General features: G+C 37.6%; 1 protein-coding gene across 1 annotated transcript; it reads right to left on the bottom strand.

The window, feature by feature from the left end:
• si:ch211-142k18.1 (uncharacterized) lies at window positions 1-12,750 on the bottom strand. Its single transcript, XM_064339175.1, has 3 exons — window positions 12,522-12,750; window positions 4,684-5,191; window positions 1-1,052 (listed from the first exon to the last, which is right to left on the bottom strand). The coding sequence occupies exons 2-3, from the start codon at window positions 5,181-5,183 to the stop codon at window positions 914-916; spliced, it is 639 nt and encodes a 212-aa protein (XP_064195245.1). The 5' UTR covers window positions 5,184-5,191; window positions 12,522-12,750; the 3' UTR covers window positions 1-913.
• Window positions 12,751-15,013: the final 2,263 nt, after the last annotated feature.

Genomic DNA, 15,013 nt, shown 5'->3' with positions numbered 1-15,013 from the left:
TAACACAAGTTTTGGGCTTTATTTTGTGAACGTATGAAATTGTTGGTGAATTGTGTCTGTTTACATGAGGTCAGAAGGTATAGAAGTGAATGCTCTTAAGGGCTGAGAGTCGGTGGTCATTGTGGTTATATCTGTTGGGAACCCTGAAAAGTGGCAAGCTCCTGGTGCTTTATAGGTATGGATGATGCCGCCCCATTTAGCCATAACTTGGCGGGATGGCATACGTTGCCACACCTGCCATGGTATTCCCCACTTTGAAGGTGGCCTACCCAGTCATACATGTTTCTGCCTTCTCCTGAAATAGAGAAATCAGATCACATTGTCCTGTCCTTCTGTAAGAAGGCTAGACCCTATTAGTGATAACATAAAAAACAAATCATACAGGAACTGACTCATTAATTGCGGACTGTTTTCATGTTAGGGAAAAAATATAGCCTGTATGAATATGCAGGGCACCACAATTACTTCAGTGCGCCAATTATTTTCAGAGTATTAGAAATGTTTTGTGGGTAATCTCTGCAGTGAAAAATATGACTTGAATGTCCTGCATTCTCTGATCATGCAGCGTATTAATCACTTGATGACTTGACAACAGATGAATGAAAATGTTGGAAGGAAAAACTCCCATCGTAATTATTTCAAAATTGCCTGCAAGCCCAATGATAATTTAGGACAAGAATAAGCAGCTGAACTGAATGGTTCAATGTGCTGCAAATATACATCACTTCAATGTAATACTTTGATATGCCACAAATCTACTTGAGGATACTGTACAGCACATATACCTCCCTGAATTTAGCTAAAATAGCATATCATGATGAAAGAGCAACTGTATTGTCCTGTACAATATTGAAGTGTGCATTATCAGACCACAATAAGAGCATTTTGTATTTTTTTTAAAAAGAGCAACTGTTTAATGGTGAACAATCTGTGTGTTTTGCAGCTGCTGTGTGAAAGAGACGTAGAGTGCTTTCGATGAAGTCTCCAGCTTGTTGGCTATTTCTTCTGCTGTGCGGAGCATGTCTTCGAAGGCCGAAGACTCTTCTTTAATTCTGAGAGAAAAAACAAGCAGCAAATGTCAGAAGGAGCAGTGAAGGCACTCAACACCTTCAAAAATCACACGGAGTTCCAAGAACCATAAACAATAAAATATATAATGCGCAATAAAATGTCTAGTGTTAATTCAACTCTAACAGAATATATACACAAGTCTGACAGGGACCACACATACTCTGTAAGAGTTGATTTAACACTATTATTTTACTGTGTGGTAATGGTAAAAGCAGATTGACCAATCTTGCACTGAAAGCTCATCTCTCTCTCTAATTCAGTTTCTCTGCAGTGGCTACCACCTACTTTGTTTGAACAGAATACATTTGTCATTGATTAAACTGTTTAATAGAGTCGATTAAGTAATCATGTTTCCTCAGGGCCAGGGCAGTGCAGCTGAGGTACAGTCGCTCAGTCTAGGAGTCTGTTACTTCGATGGAAGGTCAGAAAAGTTTGGATACAAAACTTTCTAAATCCATGTAAATCTACAACTATTCAATAATTTGCTCCCATGGTTTTTTCTTGGCAAATTCACCAAATTTATGAAACACATTTCAAGGGAAATATTTATAAACCAGGATCTAATAGTTGATTTGCTATATCCTCTAACTGAAAGAATCACCTCAGGGCCAAGATGGAGTGCAGTTTTCACTCAGACAGTTGCTTATGTCATTGTGACAAAATTGTGTGTTTTTTCATATCAGATAATACTGTATCTGCCATAGCATCCTTCACAAAGAGACAAAGTGCTTTGTTGTATATACAGTTGAATACAAAAGTATTGGGATTATCAATTATGGATGTAAGTAACATTAAAACTAAATTAAAGCTGACAGTCTGCACATTAATGTGATATTCATTGCTTTATTTTAAGTAAAATTGCTGTAGTACAGAGCCAATACAAAAAAAATGTATCATTGTCCGGATATTTACAATCACTTACTCAAAATCTAATCCTTTTTAAAATGCCAGGGAAAGAAATTTATGATCACAGACAAGCACTACTTTGTCTGTATGGTACCCATACAAAAAACTATAGATATTGTAAACTGTAAAATCTATAGAGAAGGCACATTGCACATATGAGCAAAAGAGAAAGTACATAAACTTTATAATAAATGGAATAATATTGTGATATTGTAATTATAAGCATTTTCCTTTAAATAAGTTTTATATTATTATTATTATTATTAGGTAGGAACATGGAGAACAGTCTCCAGTGTTAACTTTAGGTTTCCCTATGCATCTAATTTATAGTCTACATCTTGCTTTCCCCTAGTTACAGCTCCTTTACGACCGGAGTGAGATTTACATCACACTTGGTGCACACTGCAACAGATTTGCAGCCATTAGTCAGTCTTAACTTGCATTTAAAATATACATCTCGTTCACTGCTCTAACCAGCATTATTCACAGGGAGAGTAACAATACAAAAAAAAAAAAAACTACCAAAAAATGTTTTTGCTAAATTACAAATTAGTGAATGCATGGGTGGCTTTGCACAGTGGTGCAGAAGTATAAACTATACAAAAAATCAGAAAAGAAAGGGGCGACCAGTATTGAATATGGAATACATGCATGATTTGAAAATATATTTCTAGTACAATAGAAACTCAAAAATAGGAACCCTTCAGGAATAGGGTTTGGTCAGTACTCTGAAATCAGTTGAACAATAAACTATTCAAAGAAGATAACATTAGACCAACATTAAAAAACAAACAAACATCAATAAAGATCTGAGATCAATAATCTGTCCTCAGGAGAAAAGAAAGCATTGAGCAGTGGCCAGATGTTATTCAAGATTTGACAGAGTGCAAATATTCCACTGTAAAAGTATATAAGCAAATTAAACAAGCATGAAATCAACAGCAGGGCAGTTCCATCAGATAGACAGCTTCCAAAGACAGCTGCTTTGAATAACATCAAAATGAAAATTACTGAAAGGAACTGAATCAACAAATAGGAGAGACAGTTGTTTTACATATTTGTTCTCTGAGGAAAATCCATTTTCTTGTCCAAGCATTTGTGCTTGACAATGCAAGCTATATGTTTAAAACATACAAATACATTGTTAAAAGCTTGATGCCGAATTTGTTTTTCTAACACATGGAGAGGTGAGGAATGTAAACATGAAATGAAGGTCAAACAAAAAAAGTCTGAGCATCCAAGTGCACCAGTATTCGTCTGGTACACTGCACACAGTGCAGTATATTCTGCACTGTTTGAAATGTATCCATACATGCACACAAAACATTGACATTTAAATTGACATTTTCCAATAAACACATCAATGTGGACTTGAACAGAGAGCAACAAAAAGGGAGAATCACGAGGAGGGCACAGGAAACCATTCAGCCATGGATATATATCATCCGTGATTTAATCAATGCATTTTTGAGTGCAAACATTCTGCTAGAAAAACTGTATAACTCAAAAACTGATAAAATTTCTCAATAACCATGTTTTCAATGGTCATGGAACCCCTCTGCAAAATAGCTTCAGCAGAAGTACGTACCATGGGCACATGGGAGTTTTTAAGCATTGTCCTAGCAGGCAGTTACGGTAACCAGAGCATCTAAAGAACTCATTTCTAGAGCAAGGTTCACACCTACAAATAAAACTCCCATCTGAGGACTCTAACTCATTCGATTAATGCACCACGCTGTGGTACATGGATGTGCCCCATGGTCTGGATCGAATCCAGACTGGGCTAGTGCCGACTTTGGCTGGTAACCCGAGAGGGCAATGCACAATTGCCGATTGCGTCATTCAGGTTATGGGATGATCCAATCAGTTAGGGGTCCGCGTTTCATTGCTATATTGTGAACCTTGCTGGTCAATCGTGCACCAGTGGACTGCATGTTAGTCACACATGAAAGGTCTTCGTCTGACTCCACTTTATACAAGCTTAACTGTAGTCTATGATGTGAAAAAAAGCAGCTGGTGATATTAGTGTCTTGGAGGAGAACCATGGATGTCTACACTCTCCCACTGTGGGTTTGTGCATGAATGTGGCTGCGATTGCAGATAATTGGACATCCAAATTTGTGGGTGAACCAGGGGGAGATTGTGAACTTGGGGGAACCTCCCATTTTTCGGTGTACCAATGAAGAACTGGGTGTGCCACGGCCAGCACTTGAACGACACAAAATAAAATAGGATAGTTCATATTCTTCTGTATAGAACCATTTTCAGTACCCTAATTTCTATTCCAGATTCGTAGACCTGGAAACCAGTGAATTACTATGAATAGTATTCTATTTACCATTTTTATGCAGGTGATATAACTGCAGTTTTTCATACCTGCAGTATATTTTATATCTACTACCCATAGATAAAAAATATATAGCCCAACACTGAAAATTTGCTGCTGCCAACTCTGTGGTTCTTATAACCACACTGAAAAAGCTGCATCAAAAAAATGGTGACTCTAATAATAACAAAGATAGTGTATGGCTTTTATAATAAAGATCTTCAAAATGTGCACTTGTTTGTGTTATTTCTGGGTATGTGCAATCTGTAAAGCTGACTGATCAGATTATAACTCTGAAGTTATTATCACTGAGGTTAAAATGTGCATGTATTTGAAATATTGCCCATGTGTGGCTATTCAGCAAGAACAGGTTAACTTACTTCTGTGCCTCAGCCAAAGATTCCAGAGCTTCCCCCTCCAGCTGGGTCTCCAGATTATCTGTGATCTTTTCCACAATGCCCTGACAGCTGAGGTGGTCCTCCTTGATCCCAGCAACGTTCTCCAGGATGACCTCCTGGTAGCGCTGCTCGCCCATCTCGGCACTGACATACTGGATCAGGTTCTCGATTACTGCCTGGTTCCCATGCTGGATGGCCCTCAGGTAGCTAAGCTCCTCCTTCTGGGCGCGGAGCCAGCGGGGGGTGGTAGAGCATGTGTGGAAGTAGGCAGAGCAGCTATTGCTGTGACCATCGCTGTCACTGCTTGTGTCAGATGGGGCCTCACTGTCCAAGGGCTGATCCCGGGGCTCTTGAGTGAAGTTGTGGGTGGAGAAAAGGTCTAGGGTGTCTCCTGAACCCCACTCCCCATCCCCACTCTGAGAGACGCCAAGTGTCACCATTGAAAAGGCCACCATCACCCCCAGTGCCCAGTGAAGTAGCATTCTGTGACCTGTGGAGAGTGAAATGCAGACTGAGAATGATCTTTCGCAGTTTTTCCTCTACAACCCTTTTCCTCTGGAACCCTTGCTGACCTGGCTTGTCCAAGGCTTACACTACTTGATAGACTTGTTTGGATGGCTGAAATCTAGGGTCATGAAAAATATGGTGCAGATTGGACACCTGGTGGTGCTAAGGTGCACAACAATTAAAAAAAATTTTTTTTTTACAGAAGTATGAATAACTGAATACCTGTTGTTCGCCTCAAGATTTTAAGGCAGCAAATTCCTGCTCAGTTTCACAAATGCAACCTACCAAATTTCATTTCAATAAAAAAAGTTTTAAATGTATTTCATAAAATATGAATGGCAAAAGTTCATCAAATTATGTTAAGAAACAGATTTGTTGGTCAGCCTGAGTTACAATAGTTTAAATATTGAAAAATCAAGACAATTATAGTGCCAATTATGGTGTTCAATCTCACGGTTTAGAATGTGAATGTGAGTGTGAATACATATACCATATATTATCAAAAATCATGAATTAAAAATCACTGCTGCATCACATCAGTCTCAAAGTTAATGTGTTTGTACACTCCTTCCGCTGTATGGAGGACAATGTCTGCCACAAAATAATGAATTCATAGATATAGTAAATAAATGTGGAAATAAAAGTTGACATATAGAAAACCATGCATGAATAATTTAATTGATTGATAAATAAAAAACAGGATTTGTATATAAACAGAAGAAGTTTAAGAAACAATCAATTTTATTTTGACTAAAATTACTTACGCAGGCCAGCTTGATCATGAGAAGCCTTATGAAAATAGGACAGGTCTGCAGTGGCCCATCATCTCAATTTGAACATATATTACCATAACATAGAATCTATAATTCCATGCACCAACTTTACGTGTGATTTTATACATTGTTGCCTGTGGTGCTTGGGCCCCTGGAATTACTCCCTGTTGCTATATTTTGCTTTGTTCCAGCCTGATTCCTGTTTGCAACTTTGTCTGCTCTGGTCTGGTTCCCATTATTGGCTTTGTCTGTTTTCTCATAATGTAATTTCCCCATCCTTATTTGAATGATTACATCAATTCTGCATCAAGCTTACATCTTTCTGTTCTCTCTAATGCAATTGATTAGGACTATTTACCCTTTCATTTGCTTACTGTTTTGTGTTACAGGTACTCTACTCTTCATGTCATTCTCATCTCGACTGAGACCTGTTCTGGATTATACTGAGGTAATTACTTGTTTCAGCTTGGCCTACAAATCATGTTGTGGCACTGCATTTTGTGCCCTAGTGAAGTTACTGCAGCAAGACAAAAAACAAATGTAAAATATCTGAGTCACAACTAAATTACCATAATACACAAATGGAGTTACCTGACTTAGCCTTCCTACATAATTAAATCAATTGCTAACTCTCACATACGCCTGAGACAGCTGCACTGTCAATAAACAATTGTTATTTTTCCAGGACAATGACGCCAACATGGAAAACAGCTGGAAGTATGCAGAGGAAATGAAATGTGAACTGGGTTATTCTAGAAATGTGATAACACCTACATCCCCTTTATGTGTGTTATTACAGCTGAAAAAATTAAACAACTAAACAAGGCTTTTAAATTATTTATTTACTCCAATGCCATATAGCACCCACTTTGGAACTCACAGTAATACTGTAAAACCAAACCTGAGGGCCCTCTCTATGCAAAAAACGTTGGCAGGTAAGAAAAGTAGCCACAGTGGCAGTAAGTTATCTTTATGACAGGTTGTGTGAGGTAAACGAGCACTTTGTACAATAAAACTCCATGAGCACGAAGACTAAAGTCTTAAGAGCCGGCTATATTTAGCCTTCCTAATAAATCGGAATTTTGAGCATAGGCATGATCTCAATTCACCCCTTCAATGAGCCTCATCTTCTGCAGAAACCGCCAGGCCCTTGGCAGTGACTACTAGAGCAATCATTACAACCAGTGACCCCTCTATCACCCCTGACCTTCCCAGCTGCCCCCTAATGTGGCAGGGCGCTCATATTTTCTCTGACCTCTGCCAGGTAGACTGTGAAGAGGACTAATGCAACATGCCTCTGATTGATGGAGGCTTTTCCTGTCACCTAGAGGAGTAATAAGTTTCTGTCCCCAAACAGACCATTGGATAGTACAGCAGTATTCCTGGCCTAAGACGGATTACCACCTTTCATTCAAGACCTACCCCCTGATAGGAGCAGAGGGGAGGTTAATGCCAGGCGTAAGAGAGGAGGAGGAGGCTGCGGGAAGGGTTAGCATAAGTGATGTCTAAGCTCAACTCCTGCCATGACAGCACAAAGCTGGTGGTCCAACTGATTGAGATGGTCAAGAAATAATATATGGATGGCTGAAAAAAACTCGGCAGCCAAAGAAAAAAGATTCTTTTAACTTCATTCCAGGAAAAAAAGGTTTTTTTTGTAAAATCCTGGCATTCTGGGTACTATGAAAAATGAATGCAATAACTTCAAAATAAAAGCTAAAAATATAATTGATGTAAGAAACATTACAATTACAGAGTATATTTTGAAGCAAGAATCCCTTGCTTGACTGTGTAACTTAGTGCTTAGCAATCACTTGTTGCTGTGCATGTTCAAAACCTGTAGGATCACTACCTTTGCTTTTTTATGAAAATATAAATCTATTTATAGAATATACATTTTTTTGTAAAACATGAAAAACACATGAGATTTGGTGCCTTTGAATGATGCAATTGGCTTTCAAAACTATATGAAAAATGCATACAAAATGTATAACAATATTGTAACTTATAATGCAGACATTATGTGTGTCCCATACTCTTTCCATAATGCTACATGTTAAAGATAAAGTATACATTTTTATTTTATTTTACCAGGTCCCATTGAGAATGAATAATATGTTTTGCAAGGGAGACCTGGCCAAAAGGCAGTACAATCGTTAAAAACTCAGCGATTAATGTAATTATTCGATTCATTTTTATGTGTAATACATTTTTAATTATATGGTTTCATTCATTATGTCATTCATAACAACATTGCACATTGATAGCTGTGCTGTTGTACCCATTCACACCACTTGTATGGATGAATGAATTAAATTGTATTGTTTTTCGCATAATGGAAGCTGCATGGGAGCTGTGAACAGTACTTAAATGGCTAAAATTATATGCATAAATGAAATCGATTTTTGTCTTTTGTGTAAATGACTTTTTGGATACCCAAATTTCATATCTGAGCAACAAGGTGACTGAATCATTTCAGAAGTGTGCAAGAAACAATATATCATAAATTGTCAAGGGGGTGGGGGGTCAGGGGGGGTTTGGGCAGATGAACTTCTTGAATGCTGGGGGTGTGTGGTTTGAGACACACTCATCTACATGTTTCACAAAAGCCACGTTGCAAACCACATCTCACAACACAACAGGTCTGCACTGATCAAATAGCTATCTTGTTGGATAGCAAATGTTATTACAAAGTAAGTTGTGTTTTTTTTAACCAGCAATGTCATGCATTCGGTCAGCAATGTGACCAAATGTTAATGTGATGTAAATATAGTGCTGATAGCCAGCAATTGGCACAATGCCTTTCCATAAATGCTGGACCTGTTGGGATGACTGTATGCTCTTGGGAGATGTGCCGCTGCCATCCTGTCCATGCCTAGTGCAAACAGCGTTCTTTTAAAATATACATTTTTTAGTAAAGATATCACAGTAATACTGTAAAACAAACCAAAGGTTGGCCGTCAACAAACGTAGCCACAATGTTGGAAAGCTATCATATTAAATTTAAATTAGAATGTATGCATTCGATGAAAATAATAATAACAAGAAAACATTGTTGAATAGCTTGGTAGGTAGGTAGCCTTGCTAGCTACCTTCATAGTTCACAGACCGCTACTGTATGTTAACTAATGTACCCGAAACTGCATATTTGCAAAAAAAATATTTGTCAAGCCACACAATCATGCATTGTATCCAGTAAGGGGCTGATAAAGCAAAATGGTGACAGAATTGGAAAAATTGGTAGTTGCAGACTGTTTAATGGTTTCTAAGCATTTGCTCCTGAAAATTAATGTGTGCTAATTGTAAAATGTATTTATTATTTCTCAACTTTGGAGCAAATGCGCTCCTTGGAGAAAAAAATGCTAGCGTCGTGCCCTGACTTTCCTGTACTTTCTCCGCTTGGTAGCATTCAGGTAAATTACACAGCAAATTCATTGTAAAAACACAGACATCTAAAAAAAGCATAGATAAATATCACTACACCCCTTTGAATCTCTATAGTCCCACAGAACAATTTTTTCATTAACGTATTTTACGGTTTTCCCCAAAGCATTATGTTTCTCACAATATGTCAAACAGTGTGGCACGTCTGAACACATCTTGGAACATGATACCTGGCAGCAGACCGGGCAAACACATGAGCTCCATTTTTCCACTGTTTGAGCATTTCTGTGGTTTTGTGGTCACCGCATGAGCTTTTTGGATTTCCCTCAAACAGCATGCCACATTAATAATATGTTTCTCTGTGACTCAAGCATTATTCTATCGTATGTTAGACACTATAGGAAGCCAAACCTTTGGGATTGGAGAAGGAAATGCAGAAATAGACCAAGTTCTGGTTTAAGAGAGGCACGATCTGAAGACTCAGCAGTCGGTGGTATCGTCTGACTGTGAATGAGAAACCCATATTTTTGTGGTGGAGCTGTGGCCCTACACGAGACTATATAAAAAGCTTCACTTACCTATCATTTTTTTATGATTAGAGCAAATGGTGACCGCTTAAGAATTTATGCCTGGGAGAGATCCAATTTACACAAACCCCAAAACCGCTTCAGATTGCTTTGAGACACATGACAGAGTGTCATTGCAGCTGAGAGACCTGATTTAATCTCAAGCCAAGCAGATCCATTCGGTTTTAACTCATGCTGAGAGAACACTGTTAGCCTGTTTATTGTAATGCTTTGGTGCCAATGAAATGACTCGTATTGCTGTTGAGGTAATTCGCTAGATCAATAATCAAATGAATAACTGAAACCATTGTCAAGCAGTATAAGTAGATGTGACTGAATTTCTCAAGTCTTACATGATGCAAAATACCCATTAGCAGATTGCTAGTTATTTTGCAACAAGTAGAAAATAGCTACTGTGGCTGGAATTGGATAGGCTATATTGAATAAAAACTGTGAAATCAACATGTTTATGATCTTTTTTGCAGACTGCATTATTCTAAACATATCAATTTCATAATTTGTGTTCAACATAGCCCATTTCAGCTTCTGTAGGCATCTGAAACTTTTTGGGACCTTCTAAAGTCAAATAATTATTAATTATACATGATGATTTTCTTCAAGATAATCAAAAACAGACGCTGTGTTTGTTTAAGTTGAAGCCTAATGTTTAAAAACATTATTTTTTTCCCTCACGGCTATTTGGAAATGCTTTAAAAAAAAAGGGTTTAATGGTACTCATACAGTTAACGTGAAAGGAGTATTATATTAACAGTTTTCTTGGTCCATTTGTAAGCAGTTGGCTGCACGCCTCATCAAAATGCATTCTTGCATGGGCCTTTCAAGGTAAACACTGCGGAATTCAGTTGTAAGAAGGTAAAACACCAAATTTTGAATGAATGTATTGTCCTGTCCCGTCTGTTGATACTTTCTGTGTTAGGATATTCACATAATAATATAATTTATTTATCTACAGTAATTTGTTTTCCTGTGCAGCTCAGTCTCAGTTAAATCATGGAGGACTTAAAGGCTCTTGGACTTCTTGGGAGTAGTAATTCCATCTGTGGATGAATGTTTTATTATGGAAAAAGCTGCATACCCTGATCTTAATAAACAGTGTGGTTTTAGAAGTACATTGTGACAACCAAGGCTTCAGTAAGGCTTGGCTTCACAAATACACAAACACACACACACACACACGCACGCGCACACACACACACAAACACACACCAGAACATAAGCATTGCAGTCACAGTCAGAGAGAAGGCATCAGCCTTTGTGACTGTGAGCAATTACTCCATTCTTATGTTGTGGTTATGAAACAGAGAAGTAAACCACTTCTTGGCTGCCAGCAGTTATTTGCCAGTTCTAGCTAAACTGAGAAAAGATGAGACAAACATTTTTTCATAGCTGCAGTTACAGACACAAATTGATAGGTTTTTCGTGCAGCTGATATACTAAACAGGCCTGTGATGTCACATTGTCCCAGCCGCCATAGCAACGAGACCTTTGACAACTGTGCTCTTCCAATGAGAAAGCTTTTGTAATCACCCAGATGTCTTTCCCAAACTGAAGATAGCAAACTCGAGCTAACAGTACACAATAAAGATGAGCGCAGGACTGGTAAATTCCCATTCAACCGCCATCCCTGGCTTCAACAATCAGGCAATTAATATGGAGTGAAATCTCTCACATTGCTGAAATCACAAATTGATTGACTTTCAGTTTAAATTCAAACTGAGCCGTAGCAAGCTAAGACACTCGTGCTGCTGAGCTGAATTTGAATTCTGAATTTGAAAAGATTTATTATGAAACATGTTTAAAAAGCCTGGAATATATGGATTAAAGATACATTATAAGAGCAAGCTGTCATGTATCATACAAATTCATTCAAAGAGTAAGTCACCTTTGTTAATGTTTTTCCTACACAAATGAATGCAGTATCATTATGCTGTTCGTACTGTAACATGACATTTTCTGTTTACAGAATAGGCTTAGCCATAAAGATTCATGTTTACCACATATAAAATGCAAATGCAATGCAAAAAATACTAAGAACTGGATAATTCTCTGAATAGATATTGATATTGAATTATTTTTAAAAACACATCTGAGAGCTTGCTTAATCCTGTTGAGGGCAAACCTTTTACTGAGCTTAAATAAAACAAGCAAAAAAATATATTTTCTCAGGCTGAATTGATGAATTGGTCTCTGTGGGGTATAAAGTCATAAATTTAACATCAAATAGTTTTACACACACCCCGGCGACAAAATATTATTGTTTCTCTTCACCTATTGAATTACATTTAATTGAATTTTGAAATCTGTTGCATTCTCACATTTACTGCTGTGCTCACGAATGTTGGCATGAAATATCATTTAATTATTCCCATTATTTTGTATAAACATACCTTCATTACATGTCATGAAAGGTTTTCAAAGCCAGTTCTGCATTTTTCTTAAAGAGTTTCTTTAAACGGGAGAAGGGTACAAGCACTGAAAGTCTACCTCACTTAGAAAAGTGATGGTAAAGACAAACTTCATTGCAAACTTCCACTATTAAAAATACAACCCAGTTTAAAAAAACAGTACTTACCCTGATAAGGAACCTTAAATCAAGTCAGATTTTCAGGATTCCCTCGGTTTTTAGTTTGACCAAGCTTTTTCCAAATGTATCCTCTAGAATGTTCACATACAAGGACAAAATTCCATTTTCCTTATGCTAAATAAAGACCCCCAGATTTCCTGTTCATTCCTTCTTTTCAAAGGAAAAACACTTGGATGTCTGGAGCAGGAGGAAGTCTGTGCCCCTGTCTGGTAGCACCGTGAGGGAATGTTTTGAAAAAGGCTGAGACTCAATGATTTCTTTCTTTATGGTGGAAGGGGCTGGGAAAACTAATCTACTTCACATCTGTAGAACCATAATGGGTGACATATGCAATCTGAGTTAAAGAGACAAAAGAGAAAAAACTAAAAATGGAATCATAAAAAAATACACAAACTCGTAAATGTTTAAGGCCGAACATTAAAAGGTCACGAAAGAAAAATAAAATAAGATGGACTTCACTCCACTAAGGTTTCTTTCCAGGAAAACCTTTACAATTTCAGATAATCGTGTATATTTACGGCAAACGCTGGCCCTTTTCCATCAGATTTAAGTAAAATTACAACAGTAAAGAAACACAGCCAACATTTCAACAAAAGGGCTTTATTAAATTAAGGTCTGAAAATATGCACCCTGCTTAGTATATGAAAAGCTATATTTTCAGATATAAACAGGCTATAGCCTATATTATGCATGCTATACTTTAAAAAGGTTTATTTTTGGCATATTCTTGTAGTAAGGAACCATAAGCTACACAAGCTCTAGCTCTGAAAAGTAAGAAGACTCTGCAAAGTAATGCCAAGCAAAACCTGAGAACAGGATCCTGTATTCTGATGATCAGAATTACTTACCCGACCACAGACATGTAGCTTTCTAGGTCAGAGCCAGTACTAGTTGACATTACCGATAAGATTGAATACTGGACTCTAGATTTTTCCAAAAACTAAAAAACCAAAAACTTTGCAGAGAGACAAATGTTTATTTATTTATTTATTTATTATTATTATTATTATTATTATTATTATTATTATTATTATCATCATTTGGAGCATTAAAAAATGCCAAACAAAGGCTAATTATCCTCAGACAACAGATCTTTCCAAAAGGTTTCCGACATGGGTGCAGTTGTACCGTGTTTCGACTGAAAGCCTTCAGGCGCATACTTTTCCATCGTGAGATTGGGACACTGAGGAATTTAAGCAGGTTCCCCTCTGCTCTCTCTGCTGCGCAGGACAGCCATTCTGCTCTTACGGAGCTGTGGGGCTATGCTCTCAGAATGAGGCCGCCTTCTCTCCACGGGTCTCCAAGGAACTCTCGCTTGTTGCTCCCCTGCCACAGACCCTCGTCACAGGGGCCTAAAGCTCCTCTTTCCCTCACAGTAATCATTCCTCAAGAAATCACAACTGTGGCAAATGCTTTTCCACATTGTTCCAGGTGGTGCAACCATCAAGTGCCCAACCATTGTGATAAAGTAGGAAATTGCATTAAAGTAACTTCAGAAATGTGCTTAATGATAAACTAGGTGACCACAATGAGCCTCATTCACAAAACTTTTCCTAAATTATGCCTACTTTTGTTCTTAAAAATGTTCCTATGAAAAACCAGTATGGGATTCATGACATGTGCAGACTGTTTTTTTTGGGCATATCCCAGGTGTATGAGATGATGAATGCAGACTGTTTGTAAATTTTATGTGCAATCCTGTTCATGTGATTAGTATAAGGAAACAGCCACAAACAAATATAGATAAGAAAAAAAGATGAATGCCGGATGGTTCGTGGAAACATTCTTACACACAGTTTACATTCTAATATGATAGTATGAATGTTTTGTGAATGAGGCCCAATAAGTGTACATTTTGAAATATGCCTTGATGATCTTATGTATACTTTAATTTGGCTTTGTACTCCACAGATTTAGATTTGTATTCAAACAGTTCACATGTGGCTAAATTGCACATTCTCAGCTTTTATATAAGGGTATTCTTATGCACTTTGGTTTCCCTAAGTACAAATTACAGCTCTTTTTATACAGGGCATCATAATGTTTGGGGACATTATGTAGTAATGTTATGTAAATTAATGTAGTCATGTTTAGTACTTTATTGCATATCCTTTGCATGCAATGACTGCCCAAAGTCTGTGACCCATGGACATCACCAGGTGCAGAGTATCTTCTCCAGTAAGGCTCTGCTAGGTCTGTACTGCAGCCATCTTCAGTGGTGCTTGTTATGTTGGCTAGTTTCCTAAAGTTTTATCTTTAGCATATGAAACATATGTTCAGTTGGATTCAGATCGGGTGAATGACTTGGCCAGTCAAGAATTTTCCAGTTTTTGGCTTTGTTGCTTTAGCAGTATGTTTGGGGTTTTATAAGTCTATGGTTTGGCCTATGTCTCTGACAGGTTTTTTTCTTCTAATTTCTCAGCCTAATAATGGCCCTTTGTGATTCATTGGCACAACTCTGCCGTGCAAAGGCAAAAGGC

Source organism: Anguilla rostrata, chromosome 6 (assembly GCF_018555375.3).
Source record: "Anguilla rostrata isolate EN2019 chromosome 6, ASM1855537v3, whole genome shotgun sequence".
NCBI lineage: Eukaryota > Metazoa > Chordata > Actinopteri > Anguilliformes > Anguillidae > Anguilla > Anguilla rostrata.
Note: the sequence above shows the minus strand (reverse complement) of the source record. Positions and strands in the feature narration are given on the sequence as shown.